The sequence below is a fragment of the Diadema setosum genome, chromosome 2, assembly GCF_964275005.1.
Source record: "Diadema setosum chromosome 2, eeDiaSeto1, whole genome shotgun sequence".
Lineage (NCBI taxonomy): Eukaryota > Metazoa > Echinodermata > Echinoidea > Diadematoida > Diadematidae > Diadema > Diadema setosum.
In genome coordinates, this window is record NC_092686.1 from 33,951,092 (window position 1) to 33,971,475 (window position 20,384).

General features: G+C 38.2%; 1 protein-coding gene across 1 annotated transcript; it reads left to right on the plus strand.

Annotated features, from left to right (window-relative positions):
• Window positions 1-2,294: 2,294 nt before the first annotated feature.
• On the plus strand, window positions 2,295-20,106 carry LOC140242036 (cilia- and flagella-associated protein 100-like). Its single transcript, XM_072321789.1, has 16 exons — window positions 2,295-2,477; window positions 2,935-3,020; window positions 4,390-4,473; window positions 4,860-4,960; window positions 5,423-5,609; window positions 7,133-7,364; window positions 9,746-9,826; window positions 10,225-10,394; window positions 11,917-12,007; window positions 12,894-12,972; window positions 13,797-13,948; window positions 14,575-14,673; window positions 16,400-16,436; window positions 16,991-17,070; window positions 18,175-18,391; window positions 18,821-20,106. Exons 2-16 carry the CDS (start codon window positions 2,945-2,947, stop codon window positions 18,932-18,934), a joined length of 1,800 nt encoding a protein of 599 aa, XP_072177890.1. The 5' UTR covers window positions 2,295-2,477; window positions 2,935-2,944; the 3' UTR covers window positions 18,935-20,106.
• Window positions 20,107-20,384: the final 278 nt, after the last annotated feature.

Consider the following 20,384-nt stretch of genomic DNA (forward strand, 5'->3'; position numbering starts at 1 on the left):
AAAACTAGACGGGAGATTATCTCCGTCATCATTATCGTATCATAGCAACATTGCCTGTCAAGGATGTACATGCATCAAATAATCATGTGCATGAAAAAAAAAAATGAATATCATTATAGATGATGGATCATCACGGTAGGTTTGACTGTAGCTGGTATTTCAAATATGACATTTACCTGTGTGTGGAAATGACCGTGCTTATCAGCACAGCCTTGTGTGTGTGTGGGGGGGGGGGGGGATGGATGGGTGTCTGTGTGTGTGTTTGTGTTTTGTTCTTCGACCCCCCCCCCCCCCGCCCCCATAATGTTATCTAAAAGCAAAGTAAAAAAGAATATAACTTGTCTGGTTTTCCTGTCATGATTATGAAAAATATACAAAAGCATAATAACGATAATAAATAGACCCGAAGGAAATGAAAATAAATGAATATTGATTGATTGATTAATTGTATTCCTGAATTTCTTTTTTATACATAAAGGTCAGTTTAACGAACTAATTGAGTACAATATTATTTGAATCTAACAGTTGAAACAGATGAATGATTGTTTCAAATTCGCTATTTCGAAGGCTTGTTTATCCGAAAATGAAATAGGGTTCGTTATTCCGAAGGTTCGTTAATCCGAAAATGAAATAGGGTTCGTTATTCCGAAGGTTCGTTGATGCGACAATGAAATAGGGTCAGTAAGGAACCTTCGGAATAACGAGCTTTGTTTCAATATCGGATTAACAAACCTTCGGAATAACGAACTGTAACCGTGATATAGTGCATTCATGTGTCTTTTGTGTTTATGTTTGTTGTGTACGTTCAGTTCGGGGCCCTTTCATTAACGATAGCAGTGAATAGAAAAAAAAAAATAGATATGAAGGAGCAACATGCTCTAATAATAAGACATATATTGAGTTAACATCATATCTTATTTAAAAGCTGTTTTTGAATCTTGTCGGGTAAAGAATTCCAAACATCAGGGTCATGATGTTTTCAAAGATTTTTGTGCTAAAACAATAAAATCTTTGGTTTTCAAGATGGTAATCAGATGAACGGCGAGTTGGGTAGGAATGAATACATGTAGTGGCATTAGGAATTAAAAAAAAAATCATTGAACACCGAGGGAAGTCGGTTGAACGTGTATTTGTGCATAGAAACTGCTGTTTAACATAATTTACCTATAATGTTTTTATTGAGAAAACAATGGGTCAGAGGGAGATAAGTAGTGAGAGTTTACAATCATCCGCACTGCTCGTTTTTGTAAAAGTGATATTTAGTTTGTTTTAATTGAACCACAATTTCTCCACACGGTGCTGCAATATATACGTAACATAAGCACATACAAAATAAGCAAAGACTTTGGAGAAGCCAAGTTTGTCTGGTGGTAAAAGATTCCGATACCTCTAGAAACTGAATAATGAACATTATGTGTGTAAACATTCTATAAGACAAATTAATTTGAATCAAGAGTAATATACCTAAGAATTTAGTAGATGTCTTTTCAACATTTGGCTGTCCGTCAATTCACAAAATAACGATACAGTAATCAAATACAATAAAGATAATTATGCAACTTATGAGGATGAGGTTGTGACTCCATTCTCTTGCACTTTCTTGGTATGGCTATTTCCTGACCATTGTAAGCACCTACCGTGCCAAACATGCACTTTATGAAATTAATTCGGGAATTGTCTACAGTATTAAAAAGTCACTTTGACGAAAATCAAGTTTCCTGTTTTTGAAGAGGAAGAATAATCTCCCGAATCACGTAAGGGCCGGGCTTTCTTTCCTGCAGTTTTTAGGAACTATAATCTCTTAATGGTTTAGGATTTCATACACAAAAGATGCATTGACTTTAAGCAAACAGGAAAACAACAACAACAACAAACTTAATATACCTTCAAGCAGAACGCAAACATTTTCAACTGAAGCAGCTTTATTTAAATTGATACAAACTTGAATGCAAACGAAAATTTTGCGTGATTTACTGTTCTTTTTTGGGGGTATTCATCCTTTTTAAATATTTTCACTATTACCAATAACATTCGAGGAATAATTATTATTTCAATGAGGAGACTTTCATCCCATTGACAAAGATGTTTTTCTCACTAACCGCTAAACTAACCTTGTATATCGACGAAAAGACTCACTGGTCAACGAGATTCTGGGCCATGCATGTTACTGCCCTCTACGATGCGAAAAGGCCATTGTTGCTATGACGCCAGCGCTACATGCTCCCCGTACTACCGTACCGCAGCAGCAGCTGCCGCATATTGCACTGTGCATGTGTCGGGTAGGGTCTACTTGTTGTGGATGCCCTCTGTACTTCCCTATGCGAGATTGAGATCACGACCGTCGTAATTGCATAGGCCTAGGACTAGGTCGTCTACATAAAAATATTGTGCACGGGCTGTTTGATGGTGTCGCGTACTGCTGACACACGACTGAAAACTGTCTTGATTTCCCAAGGAAACGACGTGTGATAACATTGGTGAGTATGATGTATTTGAACACAGAGTGTTTGACTCATTACAATTAGAATTCTACTCGAATTAGATTCTATCCTGTAACGTTTACATAGGCCCTAAACGTAAATACAGGCTTTTACCTAGCCTAACATTAGCTGTAAACTTTAGGGCCTAAACCGTTTCTAGGATAAAGATCAACGTGTTCTTTTATTAAAGTCAGTGTTTGGTTTGGCTCTTCTTCCTGAAATAATGCCCTCTTCTTTCTATAACTTGTCGTATATTGACCATGTTGACAGACCTCGCCCCCTTGGTCCTACATAGAAATAATGTCTAACGTTAACATGTTACAATCAGATATCTTTCTATCTAGATCGATGATTTAGAGCTATAGTCTGGAATCTCTAAACATCTAATTTGCATTTTGTATGTATTTCCCTCTCAACCCCCCTCCCTTCTGTCACTATTTCTCTGCATTTGCAGGAAAGCAACCATGTCTGCACCAGGCTCACCGGCCGGATCTCCATCTCCGCCATCTCGTTCTCCTACATCTGGAGAAAAGAAGTCACGTAAGTTTGTCATTCAATACCAACCAAGAAGCAGTCATCAACGCAACTTTATTATGTTACTGAAGAGGGATTTGCATTTTGTAGGACAGCCATTGGAAGTGTAAACATGAAGAAGAAAAAAATGGAGAGATCTAATGTTTTAATACTCAGTATGGTAGCCCTACTACATATCGACCACCCTTTTTTAAACCGACCACATATACATTGCCATTGGTGCACAGCACGCTTAGTACGCACTTCACTACGCGCAGAGCACATAAAAATGGATTGGCTTTGACCGTTGATGAGGATGGTGAGGGAAAACGTGAAAATTCACTGTTCATTAATGGTTTTAATCAAGGACAAAATTTCGAATGAATACTTTCACCGAATCGTAATGTAATGTCTATGGAAGTTTCTAAAAAGCTTCGTACAACACGGTTTTCAATACAACTCAATTTGCGTGCATTGTCAATGCAAAAACAGCGGTTGATCTCAATAAGGAGCTTTACCGCGGGGAGCTGAAACGAGGCCACGCAAGTTCGACAGCGATATTTTTGCACTGAAACTTTGAATCGAAAAGGGAACAATGGCATTTGATAGTGCTGGATTTTCTCAATCACGTACATAGGTCAAGTTTTTTACGTGAATTTCAGTGTTAAATATTCTTATCAAGCAAATAAACATTAGGCGGTCGATGAGTAGTAGGTCCAACCATACTTATAGACAATAACAAGTGAATAGGTATTGTAATTTGTAGTCTCTCTATCAGATGAATGTCAACGAATCTTGCTTAGTTCATTATCAATAGGCTTGATAATGAACTAAGAGAAGAACTCTGGGAAGAATTAAAACATAGGTTAGTATGATTCTGCCATTTGGTGATGGTGTGTACAAGTGGGAAGAGTATGTCCTCTGAGACTGGTCTTTAGCTTTGTACTTTCACTGTTATGCTTCAAAGAGAAAAAATAACAATCCAATTTATATCATAACTGCCCAATAGGGCCCCCAGAAGATGACTTTTTTAGACATCTTTAGTGGGCCTGGGCCACTGGGCCACAGCTAGTGTCAGGCCTGCAGTTGGTGGTGCGTTGAAGTCTATATGGAAAAATTTTTGATGAAAATTGATAGATGGAGCATCAAATCTTTCTTGATCTTACTTTACACGGGGAACCACAGTCAAACCTTGTTTGTTGAAATTAACTTGATATCTCCTCACAATCTAAAAAGTTGCAGAAGATCCACTGAACTTGACTTGTGTGTGTGTGTGTGTGTGTGTGTGTGTGTTTGTGTTTGTTTACATACTGCAATGCACACACCCCCTCACAAATGTATCCTCCCTACAAATGTATCATTCAATTTTGGTTTCCATTTCCACTGTACATTGCAGGCCAAGATTTAGTTTCCCGTCAGTCGGGGCGAGTGACCTTCCCACAGTCGATCAAATCCGCTTCACAACATTCTGCAATCACAGGTAAGTCAGGATGGTCATGGAATACAGCTGATCATAGAGAAAACAATGCTCCCATGAAATGTATAGCTTTAATCCCAGAAATGTCAACCAATACTTTTTTTTTTTCAATATTTGTACTAGTTTGTTTTTGTTGTTGTTTGTTTGTTTTTTTGCCAAAAATACTTCATGTTTCATGAAGAATATGACCTATCCCAAATTGTATAATTACTACTCATGTCTGTTGCTGGCAAAGTGAAAATACTGTTTTTCTACTAAAAATGCAGCTTTTCAGCCCTCATCATACTGCAATGCTGTTTACAAGGTTGATATCTCACCTGAGTGCTTGAGATTGTTTCTTACAGCCCTTGAATAATGGTTTTTGTATGTTCCGTGGTTATTGCCTGCAGAGAGTGAAGAAAATGTGCCTGCAGACTTCAATCCGTTTACCATGCCAGCTGACAATGACATCTTCATGCTGCGGGACAAGGAAAGGCAGAGGAAGAAGGCTGTAAGTAATCACTGTTATCCAGATTCAGTTGTTTTTTTATGGGATGACTATTTGCTTCTCACTCCAACTTTGTACTAGTTTGCAAGCAGTAAAGTCCGCAAAGCTTAAATAAACCATCTCTACTCATTGGTGATTCTGTAGCTTTATTGTCAACATTTTCCTTCATGAATGCTATTTTATCTCTAAGCAATAGGGATTCTTTTTACACACAGGGTTGCATGTTTAACTACTACACATCATTTTTAGCAGTTACTGATATGATTTTTTTTTTTTTTGGTGTCCATTGGAGTAAAGTAAGTAAGTGCAGTTGTGACCTCAGAATGGCAGAAAGTCAAAGGAAGGAGTTTGTAGATTCATACATTGGCTTTTAGTGTGATAATATTGTGTATGATGATTCGACGTTATAATGACATTATGCGCTGTGCAGCTAAAGTTACTACCGTTTTTGTGTCATGATATTAGGAGAGAATCAAGCAGAGAGGTCTGAAGGTGCATGAGAAGACAACGTACACATCAAGAGTTAACGCCCTGAGAGCTTCGATGCGCAAGCCCCTCGAAGAACTTGATGCAGAGGAGGAGGAGGAGGAAGGAGATGAGAAGGCCCTGGCTGTTAAAGATGACCCTGCTTTCACTATCGCTGTCACCAGAGGTAAGATTCAAGTCGTAGTTGGGCTCAAGCGGTCCTTCTGTTTTAGCCTTAAAGATGAGACTGTTGGGAAGCCATACAATCCATCTCTCGGTTATGTTGATGAGTGTTATTTGTTTGTCATTGTCAGGCATGCTTTCCACTTCTTCTTTTTTTTTTTTTTTTGCATCTGGGATATGATATTGTAGGCTGAGATTATAACAAAACTCTCATTGCAGTGAAGTAAGTATTCGGATCCCAAAATAATTGTCTATATATCTTTATATACTGTATTGTTCGACTATAACACAATTTCGACATAACAAAAGAACACTGCTGGTCCTGGGGAGTTTGTTATAGCGGGAGTCACCTGTATCCTGTCAAATTCTTCAGATGGAACAATTGACATGTTTCTCCCCACCCCCTCTGCAATCCTCATCTAGATACCCTGGTACTGTTAACCCATCAAATCCTGGTGGGATTTTGGTGCAGAAATTATCATCTTTTTCATCATAAAATTGGCAGCTCTAGATTTTTGTGCTTTATTTATATTGGAGAAAGATTAGATGAACTGGTTACAGTTGTAAAATCTGCACCAAAATCAGAAGTGTACAAATGCAAGCACATCTTACGGAGAAACACTTTAATCTTCAAAAGTGTGTTGCCAGTTTAAGGATCAGAATCAGTAACTTGAGTAAGTACAGTTGAACCTCTCGTATCCGGACAAGTCGGGACCGGGGCTCATCCGGATAAGGGATTTGGCCGGATATGGGAGACTCAATGCTTTATACATGTACATATACATACACATGTACTGACGTAGCCCATTGTAGTACCACATGTAGTAATGTGTATACTGCAACCTTTTCATTGTTACACTCAGTAACAGACCCCAAAATAGAGGTTTGTTTTTGCAAGAATGAAATCATTTTCTTTTATAAATTCTTCTGATGATTTACCTAAATAATTATTAAGAAATGTATCAAGTATATACATGTGTGTTTGTGTAGGAGTTCTCATGGAGTTGGGAATCCCCCTTTCCTCCCGTAATTATAATATAAAAAATAAAAAAAAAATCATGGCGAGATTGCGTCCGTATAATAGAGAGATCCGCATAAAGGGAGGCCGGATAATAGAGGTTCAACTGTACCAGATTTTTAAATCTGTATAACTAGAGCAAACTATTAGTGATAGACAACAAATGTTCAAATGGAAGGGGTTTTTAAACTCACCTCATGAAACACTGATAGTGAATAGCAAGTGTCATAGCAAAATGACACAACCCCAAACTACTGAAATGTGAGTGTCTGGCACTTGATGGGTGAAAGGAATCCAGCGATCCCGATGAGACTGAATTTGGCTAGATTTTGAAGGAGAATCCCCAGAATGGATGGCTTAGTGATGATGATATAGAGCAGCTGGTATATGCTTACTTTACAGTGCTGAAGTAGGAGACTCTTGTCTGCTTGATTTCACACACTTATTTCCCATGAAATGTTGGTTTGAGTATTTGTGACATATTTGGGATTTTTCTGGACTTCCTCCAGACCGCCACGTGGAGAAGGAGAGCCTGCCGGACTACATTGCCAAGAAGCGCGAGATGTTCCTGGTCCAGTATTCGCTGGGTGTCAAGCGGGACGAGATGCGCAAGCTGGAGGAGATCGCGTCGGCAGAGGAGAGGAAGCTGGAACTGGCCGAGCAGTACCTTGAGGAAGATGCGGCCATGTTTGACGAGTTCCTCAAGGAGAACGACAAGAACTCGGTGGAGGCCATCAAGATGTGAGATCAATGTTCTCTCTCATCAACCAGTACAGACCTATTCAGTTTCAAAACTGTAACTTATGTTGGCCATAACCTGGTTGGGAGGGGGGGGGGGGGAGGGAGGAGGGGGGCTTATATTCAGGCATGAGATTTCTCCGCGGATCCGCGGATTTCCGCGGATTTTGAAATTCTGGGGAGAAAATACACAGTCGGGAAAATTTCTGTGATTTTCCTCGTTTTTGTTTTTGTTTTGTTTTTTTTTTGCAGCCACCATATCTCGCCGTGTGTGAATGGTGATTCGAGTGCATTTGTCAGCGGGCAGCTGTGCGATGTTGCATGTTTCATTCGTGAAATGGATGTGAAACGTGCGTGTCGATCAACTTGTAGCTACGGTACTATACTGTAGCTTGCAGTGTGGTGTGATATGATGCACACGTGTGTGAGGCTGTAACTGCGTATTACGTGTATCAAGGAGCTTCGGCATGCATGCGCTGCCGCAGCATTCAGCGTGATGCGTTGACCGAAAGATCGGTCTGTATCTGTCCGTCGCGGGGAATGTTCCGCGGAGACTGCGTCTCGCTTCACGGATCTCTTACGGAGGACAGCCTTATAACTTATGGCAAAATCAAGAGTCCTCCGGACAGACGGATCTTTCTGTCTACGCGATGCGCTGCTTTTGTATCCCGCGGATTACATTGGCGTGACCTACATTTGTCATCGTGATTTTGTGGACCGGTGAGAATATTTCTTTCTTCAACGAGAAAATGAAGACCTTCGATAAGGATGACCCTCGTGTAGCGGATATTGACACAGATGTCTCCAATACAGTAAGTTCAAGTGCCAGTGGTTGGAATATGAAGTTGATCTCCCAGAACCAGTTTCGTCTTCTAACCACGTTAGGCCAGCGATTCAATCGACTTCCTCGGCACCTGGAACTTGTGATACATCATCCGCCGCAAGGATTCGCTTTACTAATTACATTCTGGACTTCATCCAACAATACTTCACCTACGGAGGGGATCCGTGAAGCCAGACGCAGTCTCCACGGAACATTCCCCGACGGACAGATACAGACCGATCTTTCGGTCAAAGCATGGACCTACAGTCCATGGTCAAAGTTAGCTGTTGCATGGACGTAGAGACGGTCAACAATGCTGAGCTGCATCACCGATATTTTCAGCTGTCTTATATACATAGGGTCCTACATGATTCTCTACTAGACTACATGGACCAAGATCAGCAATACTAGTACTTTGCCTGGTCTGCGCACTAGTGTAAACTGTTAATGGACTATATGGTAAAGACAGCCAACAATGGCAATGCTAAGCTGTGATTTATTGAATTTTTATTTTTTTTTGTACCCGTATGAACTGAATCCAGCAAGACGTCACCTGGGTGTACATTACTGTGATTTATTATGGCCTCACATTTGAGTAGGTCCTAGGTATAACAGTTAAGCATACTTTTCCTTCCTTTAGATTTTGCAAGTGTCATTCATGAGTTCAATTATCACAATGTTTCTCTGTAAAATGTACCTCATAACAATAGTAAATTTCAGTTGTAAAATGCATTAAAATGAGTTTTTTCATACCTTGAATTTCAAAAAGTCCTCACCGTGGCAGGGGGGACACCCCCCTCCCACACCCTCCCCCCGCTCGGTCGCTACGCTCCCTCGCAAACTCTCTCCTCTTTTTTCAACTTTTCTCTGTCTCATGCCTGTATATTAAAGATAAGAAAGACAAATTATTCACTGGGATATGAAATGAGTCAGATGCCTTGCTATGTCAATGTATAAATCAGCTACTTTTAGACATGCTGAAGCCCCCCCCCCCCCCATTATGGCTGAATTAGAAAAATCAGTGCCCAAACTAAACGGGTCTAACTCCACTAGCTTCCACATTTTTTTCCCCTCTCTGGGAGGAGGAGCAGCAGTTGCAGGAAGGGGAGGGGGTTTGATGTTAAGAAGGTTGCTTTCTCAAGAGGGAAAAATATATCCCATTGTTTCCTTTTATTTTATTATGTTACCAATATTGATGGAAGAAACTTAACATTGTCGCTTGAGAAATTATGTGAATGTGATGAATGGAAAGATCGGCTTTTGACTTGGGTACATATTTTTGTTGACAGATTGCCAGTCTAATCATTTTGAAGTCAAGATATGCAGTAGTGAACAGAACTAGTCTGGGATGCAGTTTTGTTTCACAATTGTGCTCAATGAATCTGTCAATGAGACTCAGAAAATGAGGTGTGGAAATATACCTCATGTCATAAGATTGTGCAGAATGCTTATCCTTGAAGAGAAGTTGTGTGTGCATGTGTACTCCTGTGTCGACTTATCCTAATGTACTTGAGGAAAACAGGCTGAGATGATTTCATGCATGAAATATTTTATTTTTCAGAGCTGAGTCAGAGACCAAAGCAAAAATGGAGAAAGTTCAGGAAATCAGGAAGATCAATGAAGAGATTGGCAGAATTAGAGGGTAAGTAGAGTTTATGTCTGTGATCTCTTATTTTGCTGTGATCATACCAATTTGCTTTTGCAAGCAAACACGCTTATCTCTTTACAGGGGATCTGTCACTGTTTTATTATGTATACTACTTCCACTCTGTGAAATGTGTTATGCTGTGAATTTAGTTGATCAGCCTCTAGGTTTGAACAATGTTGGTGTTAAAAATTTAAACATCCACCTAATGGTGGCAGAATAATCTTGTATGCTATGTGTTCTGGTTGCCCATTAGTCTGAACACATGTCATGTATTTCCTTTCTTCGGCACGCTCGTATGAAGAATCTCTATGTTACCCAAAATTTTTGGTCAGCAGATATCCAAGGCACAGAAAACATTAAAAAAAATCACTAATTTCTTTACAATTGTATAGTGAAATATCCAAGAATGAGGTGCTGCTGAAGGACTACCAGCTCTACAAGAAATTCCTGGACTCACTCACACCCCACGAATGGAAGGATGAAAAGAGGAAGGAGAGACTTGAAAAGCGTAAACTGAAGGGCAAGGACAGAGACAAGCTGGTTTCGGCAGGCAAGAAGAAAGGTAGCAAAGTCTATCTCATTTAAAGTATTTACAGTGATAGAGAATATTTTTGTGAGTCAAGAGACATAACATTGATGAAAGACTTTCAAATGGAAAAGCAAGACAAAAAAAAAAGAAAGAGGAATCTTGGATGTTTGTTGTCTTCAGCTGTAGAAATCATGACATTGATACCTGAGCGAGAATTATGGTCAAAGTATTGCATTTTTCCCCTTCCTTGTGACTTGAACATATGAATTGGAGGTATAAATGTTCTGACAATGCTAGTATATTTTCTGTCTTTGTACTGCTGTAAATATTTTTTTTTTTTTATTTACAAATGCATCTCCTGAAAAGGGAAACACATAAAACAGATCTGGTGTAAAAAAAAAAAAGAAAAAAAAAAAGAGCTGTCCGTTTTTCCATTTGGTAATTCAGTTGAAAATCATTGATGGTTTATACCCATATTTTAGCTTAGAAGTCTTCTGTGTAAGCCTGACTTAATTTGTGTGAATGTTTTCTACAAAACTTTAATTTTTTTTCCATGGGTTTATGGCAATCCATTATTCAAATTACAGATGATTGATAAAATTTAACCCTATTCTAACTGGGGGGGGGGGGGGGTCAAATTGACCCCCCCTCGACGTTTCGCGCCACGATTTCGCAACGCGCAAAGCTTTTGCCGCGTCGTTTCACGACTTTTTTCATTGAAGTCTCCCGCATATTTTGAGACCAAATTTGTGACGTCCGGGTACACCGTTTTGAAGTTACGTAATGTTTTGCATATGCATGTCAACCAAAAAACAGCTCAAATTCATGATATCGTGTGCAAATCCAATGCAAATTGTGTTTTTTGGTTAAATTGATATAAATTAGATTATTTCAACTTTTAACCATTGAAATTAATCAATTCTAGTGTAGATAAGCCTGAAAAAGTGCCTGCAACAAGTTTTGGCAAAAAAACAATGGAAAACAAAAGGTTGAAAAAACAATAAAATACATAAAAAATTAACTAAACAATAAAAAACAAAAGAAATTAATATCAATTGAGCTATTTTTTACACAAAAATTGTTTGATGTGTCTTGAGGAATTCTGACACAAAAATTTAGCAATCCTCCAGTCTTTTTAATGGAGTTATAGGTGAAAATATGATTTCATGCACAAATTTGCATAATTAATTTATTAAAAATAGAAAGGCAATATTTTTCTATTGTATGACGATGTAATCTTGTAGTTGACATCCAGCTCTATCTTCAGGCAAAATTTCGTGGCGATCGCGTGATCGGCGGCCGAGATCTGAAGGGGGGGTCAAATTGACCCCCCCTCGGTAAAAACTTGGTCTCAAATAGCCCAGTTAGAATAGGGTTAAACCATCTACAAGAAATCAGGTCATAGTCTTTAGTAGAGAAGACAAAGAAGAAGGGTTTAGTGCTCAGATATATGTCAGGATGTCTACCTACAAATAGAATGTTTTGTGTACAGTTTGTGGAGGGAAACAGAAGCCAACTGAATTCATTTTTCTCCCATCTGTCCTCTTTCCTGAAGTGTCCTCAGCCAGCACAGACGGGAGGAATTCCAAGGCGAGTGCCACCAGACAAGGGGGTAGGCTCTCCAGCCGTGGGTCTGCGAACAAGAGGTGAGATCTGCTGAAAGCTATACCTCGGTCTTAACCATGGGCTGTGTGTATGTGTGTGTGTGTTTCCTTGCTAGATCTGCTATATCAGCCTGTGTTGAGCAAAGCATTTTGCTTGATTTGCGGCATTACTATTACAGATGTGCAGCAAAACATTTAGTCAGGGGTCGTAATGTTGCAATTACTTCCTGATATGAACTTGCGTTTTCTGGCCAACATATGGATAACACCTTTATGAAACATGATATAAGACAAGAGGAACAGGTCCTTTCATCTATGCTTCATGCCTTCGTACCAGCAGTGTACTGTCCCATTAGTAGACATTTTTTTTTTTTTTTTTTTGGAGGATTTTTGTACTGTTGTATTTGCTGATTGAGTTCTCAGCTTTCCTCTTTGTTTCGTTTTATGGCTACTTTGGTAATGATTTCTTTTTTAAGATTTCTGTTCGGCATAAATCCTGTTAAGCTCTCTGGTAAGTAGCTTGATAGAATAGAGTTCACTTAAACTTTGAATAACAAAGAAAAATTTGGAATTAGTGATGGTATGTATGAAAGTAGTACTGCCCATTGACGTTCAAAGACTTCGTTTGTGTGTTTGTACTAATACACAGAAATGAAATATTAGGTTAACAGAGAATAAAAATCTTTAAGCCTCATGTATATGAGTTTGTAGTGTGATGTAGTGTACCTAAAATGACACTTTCTGTTTGTTTGTGTAACTTTAGTGCAAGGCCTGCATTTGTCTGTTCTATCATTGCATTTTATTTGTTTTATTTCCTGTGCACATATAATACCAAGGCTGTAATCCACACATGTCCAGCATATATTGATACTTTATTCCCCTCCCCTTTTTTTTTTTTTTTTTTTTTTTTTTTTTTTTTTGCTTTCAGAGCCACTGTTCAGAGTCCTACCAAGAGTGAAGATGAGGCCAAACATGCAGAGGACGATTCAGACTATGAGAGCGATGAGGTATGTACAGGGCGTCCTGTATGTGCCCTAAATTTAATGAGTCTGATTTTTTTTTGTGAATCGGGACTTCCTGACAATTTCCAAAGTGGTTAAATTCGCGATTATGGAGCACAGTACTAAACGGAGAAATGTGTGTTTGCTTGTCACATTCATGTTGGGATCAGAGTTAATATTTTTGTGTGTTTCTAAATTTGCAAAAATTAAAGCACCTGACTCACGAAATTTGCGAAAATGAAAACCTCATGAAATATTTGGCGTATACAGTATACAGAAACATACCCAGTGTACCAAGATAATACAACTGTATTACCGACAAAGTTAGACATTTGAAGATGGGATGTTGGATGATGGTACCACAATGTTACTTCACTATTTTGTGACACTTCATAAGGACTTTAGAAATGAAGCAAGCAACAAATGTTATGATGATAGAAACCTGATACTACTACTACTACTACTACTACTACTACTACATACAGTGATAATGATGGTGATGGTAATAGAATGATGATGAAAGTATTAACAAATGTGAAAATTTTTGTTTATAGCCCCTTGCCGCCAAGTTTAGATGCTCAAGGGAAACTGAATTGAAATAATTACAAATTTAAGCTGAAAGAAATTTGTTGCAAGCTATAAAAATAACACATTCATTCGTTCATTCATTCATTTATTCATTCATTCATCCATCCATCCATCTATCCATCGTCCATCCATCAATTCATTCATCCATCCATCCATCCATCCATCCATCCATCCATCCATCCATCCATCCATCCATCCTCCCTCCATCCATCCATCCATACATCCATCCAATCAATCAACAGGAGCCAGAGCTGTACTTCTCAGACCCCCAGCAGCTGCTGGACATCTTTGCTGACCTGGAGGAGCAGAACCTGTCCCTAATCCAGAACAGCCAGGAGACGGAGGAGAGCCTGGAAGAGATCAAGCAGACCATCAACACCACTGAGACCAGGATGTGAGTGAATCAGGTTATCAATCCATCCATTCATCTACTGTAAAACCAGAAAATTTTGCGTGCATGAGGCTTTCACGAATCTCGCGAGGAGCCAAGATTCACGAGAATAAAATGCTCGCAATTTTTTTTTTTTTTTTTAACACAATGAATTGAGTGCCAATGGGAATTCGCTACAATTTCATGCCGCTAAAAAGGCTCTTGGCTCCAATTCACAAAAATTCATGCTGTGAGTATGTATGGTTTTGCAGTATCTTCCACAAATAAAGATGGGTAGGTCATAAGTCGATTGAAAAAAAAGACAAAAACAAAAAGCATATTCATCTTATTCTTTATTATATACAAAGTCATGTTCAGCACAGAAATGAAAATGAATGATATCCTAGTTAATCAGTGTCAAAGCTTGATTAGAAGTTTTCTATTAGTTTATGGAACAAGGAGTGATGCTGAAAAAAAAATTCTATTCTTTTGTTTCTGTAATCACTCTGATTGGAAATTGACAAGACTTTGCATAAAATGGAACTTGTAATGAGTGAAATATTTAGTAGGCAGAAATATGATAGTCTGTATTTGCTTGTCTAACTACCTTGAGGAATATGACATTACATTCTGAAATTCCTTCATGTCAGGAACCGAGAAACCGAGATCCTGAAGCAGCAGATTGACATGTTGAAGCACGCTATTGATCGGGAGGAGGACAAGGCAAGAGACCTTGAACATAAATCAAAGTGAGTACACATTGATGCATCTTTAGACAGAGCATGAATTACACACATGCATCAATATCAACTATTTAATATCAACTACTTAATATGCAGTTCCAAGAGCATCCAAGGGCTAAACCCAGAAGAAATAGACCCATGACATGCTTTACAACGATCACATTTCTCTGTGACTGCTTAACCAATTTAAATGGGATTTTTGGCAAAATTTAGGTAAGATGTTATATTTTTAGACACTGAAATAACATTCAGACAGTTTAATCATATTGAAAGTTATCAATGTGGAAATCCAATTGTATTTTTATGCCTCCGCCAACGAAGTGGCCGGAGGCATTATGTTTTCGGGTCGTCCGTCCGTCCGTCCGTACGTCCATCCCGTTTTGTTTTTGTCAATATCTCAAGAACCGTGTGGTGGTTTTACATCAAACTTGGTATGAGGGTGTATCCTGGGGGGATAATACTTTGTTTGGATTTTAGGGTCACGAGGTCAAAGGTCAAAGGTCACAGGTTATTTTGTGAAAAAAAAGGTTGAAAATTCATGTTTTTCTCCATATCTCGCAAATGGTTCAAGGCATCTTCATGGAACTTAGTATATATGCCTGTTCCAATGGGCAGTGATTATCTAGGGAAGTTGGGGGTCATGGTTCAAAGGTCAAGGTCAACTCCTCAAAATATCACTACTTTCCTTCGTCTATTTATGCAATGCCTGAAGGTTTTTTTTTGTTTTTTTTTAACTTGATGTATGCATGTATTACCCAATATATATTCTGTGGGAAGTTTCTTGCCAAAAGGTCAAAGGTCAAAGGTCAAGTGAAAGTGCTGAATTGCACTTTTTCCTCCATATCTCAAAAGTAACTCAAGGTATCATCATGAAACTTACATATTTATGCATGTTCAACCTAACAGTGATTCTCTTTGGAACTGTGAGGTCAAAGGTCAAAGGCCAGGTTTAGATAATGCTATTTTCCTATTTGATACTGAAATTATACTTTTTCTCAATACCTTGAAAATTACTCAATGCATAAACTTATAAAAGGGTCAAAAGTCAAGTAAAAATCACCAGTTCCCCAAATACCTGCACTCTGACATTTTAATCATTCATCCAATTGAACCTAGTTTTAGGAAAGTGAACATTCAGCACATTTGTGGCAAACCTGTCATTTTAATATTTTGCCAATTGTGTGAAACTGTCATCACACATTGTCAAGACATTGCACTATAGACCTTTTAGGAGAACCATGCATTATGGCGGAGGCATATCAGTCGCCGTAGCGATATATCTAGTTTTTTTTTGAGATGCCGTAGTGTTTTTTTAAAGAGTGACTAATTGATGTATCTGGGTAAAGCAGAATTCCGCAGTGCTGTTCTACTGCATATGGAGAAGAGATTTGCTTCATAGTTGATACACCTTGAGATATATCTTGTTATCAGCATTTGTGGCATTGTTGTTGTTTTTCACCCAAGTAAAAGAATATACCCATAAAAACTGTGGATATGCATAATTATTTACACATCAATTTCAGAATATATTAATTAATGTGCACAACTATAGAGAACTTGGTTATAGACCAGACATTGCTTGAACTTTGATGGTATTGCTCTTATAAACGGAACATGAATTTTTACCTTCCCAAATTTTGTTGTGCACAAAAAAAAAAAAAAAAAATAGCAAAAGAGAATGAATGACAATCACAATTTGAGTGTTGTCTCTTTCTCTCTTTCTCTCACACAGAATGTTTTCATTTGGAGAATTCAAGGCAGAGGACCAGGTGAGAAGGATTTAGTTTGCATTAAAAAAATGATTATCATGTCTTCTCTGTATCTTTCCAATGGCAATTTCATGTTGCGTAATTGTGCATAATTTATGTCATAATGAGTTCATATAATGCACTGTTCTGATGTATAGATGCATGCGTATCTACTGAACAGGAAAGTGAATTCAATATCATTGAAATATTTGGGCGATTTGGACATGCCTGTGTGCAAAAAGTAGAAGAAAAGTTGCACACTTAAGACACTACAGATACAAAGCACTAGAAACAGTACATTGTGTATTTGTTTTTGTTTTTTTTTTGATATATAATGTTCTCTTCAAGAACAAAAATTTGTGTGGACAGCAAAGAATATAGTTGCATTCGACAAGTCAATAACTGAACGTAATGCGCAAGCTATATTAGTTGCACTCTTTGTAGGAGTCTTAAGGAAGTTCTTAGTTGACATATTTCAACATGTAGCTTTTCTTCCTCATTTGTGTTCTAATTCTTTTTACATTTGACTTTGAATATCCCAGGTGAACAATATCTTATATTTTTTATCTCCACAGGAAGCAATGTTGGATACATTAAACAATAAAGTGGAAGATGTGTACCGAAACTGCATAGGCGACAATGAGGCAAATATCAGGTAATTGTCAACACATCTCAGTATTAGAACCCTTGAAGTTGAGCTTTCCTTTCTTAGTTCTGATTGTTTGTTTGCTCTGAAATGCTAGTATAGTTTAGTTGATTTGTTTGTTTATTTCTTTAAATGGCTCTAGTGTCAGTGTCATTGTAGTGGAAGTGGTAGTTTTCTCTAATTTGATGGTTGATAGCAGTATCTCTCTGTTTATGCATTTCTTTCACTGCTGGGCCCTGCTTCATGAAGAGTTATAATTGATTACACGTATATAGTTGATTTCTATCATAAGTCTATGGCAGCCTGTGTGGTAAGGGAATTTATAATCAATTATATCTTTTGATAAAACGGGGCCCAGGTTGCTGTTTATTAAACATTTAGATAATTATTTCCTATAGATGTTCATGACATTGCTGTTCCCAGCAAATGTATTTCAAACCTGTGCAATTTCATTTACCTTAGCATGGTGCCCAATTCAAGCTCATGAGCTTTCTTACACCCTACAAATGTTTATCTTAGTGTGTAGTGATCGTGTGTGCTGGCATGTCAGACTCGGCACCCTGTACATTGATTCTGGCAGACATCTATGTTCTCTGCAACTGTTTATGTAACAAATGTATTATGAGTCTAAATCTTTGTAAGTTAAAATCAAAACAATATCTTTTTTTTTTTAATGTTATGAGTGATTATGCTTTTATCAAAGTTTTAGAGCATACACTCATGATGTTCTGTTTGTATTATATATATATATATATATGTTTGTTGTATTTATGTCTGTTTTTGTGTGTATCTTTTGTCCTTAGTTTAGTATCCAGTGCTATCAAGTATCATTTATCTACCTTGTACTTTCTTGCCAATTTGTATTTTATGAATCTGTGTAAAGGGAATCACAATCTTCAAGCCACCTGCTTTTTAATGGTTTCCTCGACATTTGATTATTGTACAGTGAACATAAAATATTAGCTGTATTGCTTTTATGAATTGAATTGAATTGAATTGAATTGAATTGAATTGAATTGAATTGAATTGAATTGAATTGAATTGAATTGAATTGAATACCATTTGAATGAGGAGGGTCTAGTGATATTTGTTTTGCCTGTGCAATCACCACAGCACCCTGCAGATGCTGACCAACATTGAGAACAAGCTGGAGGAGCTGTTTGAGAGCATCGAGACGATGCCCCCGGAGAAGGTGGAGGCGGCGGAGAAGGCCAAGGAGAAGGAGCGCAGGCTGCGGCTGAGAGAGGAGAAGCTAGAGGCCCAGAGGATCCACCAGGAGGAGCGGGTCAGGAGGGCACTGGAGAGAGCCCAGGCAGACCCAAAGAAGAAGGTTGGTGTAGATATAATTTTGGTCGTACTTTACCTGTTCTATACAGTGTACTCCCAGTGTACTCCCATTATAACGAAATTCCAGTTACATGGAAGTAAAATTTCAGGCCCCAACACTATCCGCTCTATGTTTTATATTGTTTATTTGTTCGGCTATAACAAAATTTTGATATAACGAAAGAAATCTGCCAGTCCCGAGGACTTCATTGTAACGAGAGTCGACTATACCACTAGTCTCAGCCCTGTGTCACTAATAGTTTGTGGCTAATTTCCACCTGCAAGAAAAACTATGATGTGTGTCTGTATGTTACTTGGAGCATATGATGTCATATGTATATCCCTCATTCCTTTCTTTTCTTGGTAATGCACTGGGTTTCATATAAAAAATAAGTCGCCCTTACAAATTTGTACTTATTTTCTTTCCGAACAGACTGGCCGCAAGTTGGTGTATCGCTCAGAGCCCCCGCAGACCAAGCGCAAAGTGGATCGTTCAAAGGAAAAAGCCAACAAGGAGGAAGAAGAGATGGCGTACTTCTTTACATAGGATGAAAGAGAGTCTTGCACCCAGGATGATGAACCCTTTCAGACTTTCATATTTCTATCTGGCCTGATCAGGCCTCAGAGTGATAGGGCGTAATGTAATTTGTCTCATGTGAGCTAGCACAGAAAATACTTGGTCACCATGCCCAATGCACAAAGGAATTCAACATGTTGTACTTCTGATGTTCAGCTGGTCCTTCACTATCAGAAATGTTTTTATAACATGAATATTTGGACAAAGGAGAAACTCTTAATTGGATTGATCTCATGACAGCTGAAACCGCAGTGAAGAGATAGATAAATAAATGATAAATCAAAAGTTAAATGATTGGAGAATGTTTTGTCAGCAGTCATCCATCTAAACCTTGTGTGGAGATGTTGATGTAAAGAAATTTGTAGAGCACCATCCCCATCCTGTTTATGCTTTAAAGAACTAATAGTTGTTTATGCAGCTCACTCGCATTTAGTAATGGTCTTGAAGAAGGCAGCATGAGTCTCTTTGGGGACCCATACCAGCATGCATCGTTAACTGAGTAGAAGAAGTTCCGTGTGGCTCTGTGTGTGTGACAGGACAGCTTTTTGAACAGTCTTTTCCAGCATGTGTTCCTTGTAAAAAGCAGGCAGCCAGTACAGGCACATGTATTCTATACGGCACATACTCGAAATAGTATCTCCTTTCTATAACAAAACAGTGAAAATGCTTGAGTTATTATAAATGTGGGATGACAAGCTGAAATGATTGGCTTATTAGCCTTCCCAATTGATGACATATTGATTTGTTTTCCTAATTGGAAAGGCAGTAGTACCTTGTTATTGTCTATTTGTCATTATCATCAGTTTGTCAAGTCATCACTATTCCGTCCTACTGTTCATGCTAACACTATGCCAACGTTTGTTTTGTTTTGAAAACACAACAATACATTGCAGTGATAAGGATTAAACAAGAAAATAAAATTGATATTTAACTTAGTTGTTGGGGAATTAGTTGGTATGTATTTCACATGTGTATAAAGAAATCGATTCATGATGGATACTCCAAGACAAAATCATTGTGAATGTAGCATTCCACAATATCTATCATTACAATGTAAGTATTATCACTATACCCTGTAAATATTTTGTATTAGAAGATATATGTGTACAAACAATAAAAAAGTCCAATAAACCTGTATTAAACTATAGCAAAGCTGTTCTTCATTTTCTTAAAAGTATATTGTGTGAATTTAGATCAAGGTACTGGTAAGTTAAAATTAGTCGTGGGAGATAGAGACATGACCAATCATTGAGTGGTACATGTATGTGTTTGTGTCTGCAGATGACCATGCTCTGTGGATATGAACTTTGTGAATGAGTGCTCCTTGTAAATTTGATCTGGCATAGTTGATGATTGCACAAGGATGTAGGTTTTACGTGAAGCAGAAGCCTGATTGGCTGGAACACAACTTATTGTGCCA

Bases quoted from the DNA above. Each gene is read 5' to 3' on its own strand.
- LOC140242036 (XM_072321789.1), top strand. From the start codon at position 2,945: ATGTCTGCACCAGGCTCACCGGCCGGATCTCCATCTCCGCCATCTCGT. The intron at 4,961-5,422 runs GTAAGTAATCAC...TCATGATATTAG, and splicing joins AAAGGCAGAGGAAGAAGGCT to GAGAGAATCAAGCAGAGAGG. The intron at 12,008-12,893 runs GTGAGATCTGCT...TTTTGCTTTCAG, and splicing joins CGTGGGTCTGCGAACAAGAG to AGCCACTGTTCAGAGTCCTA.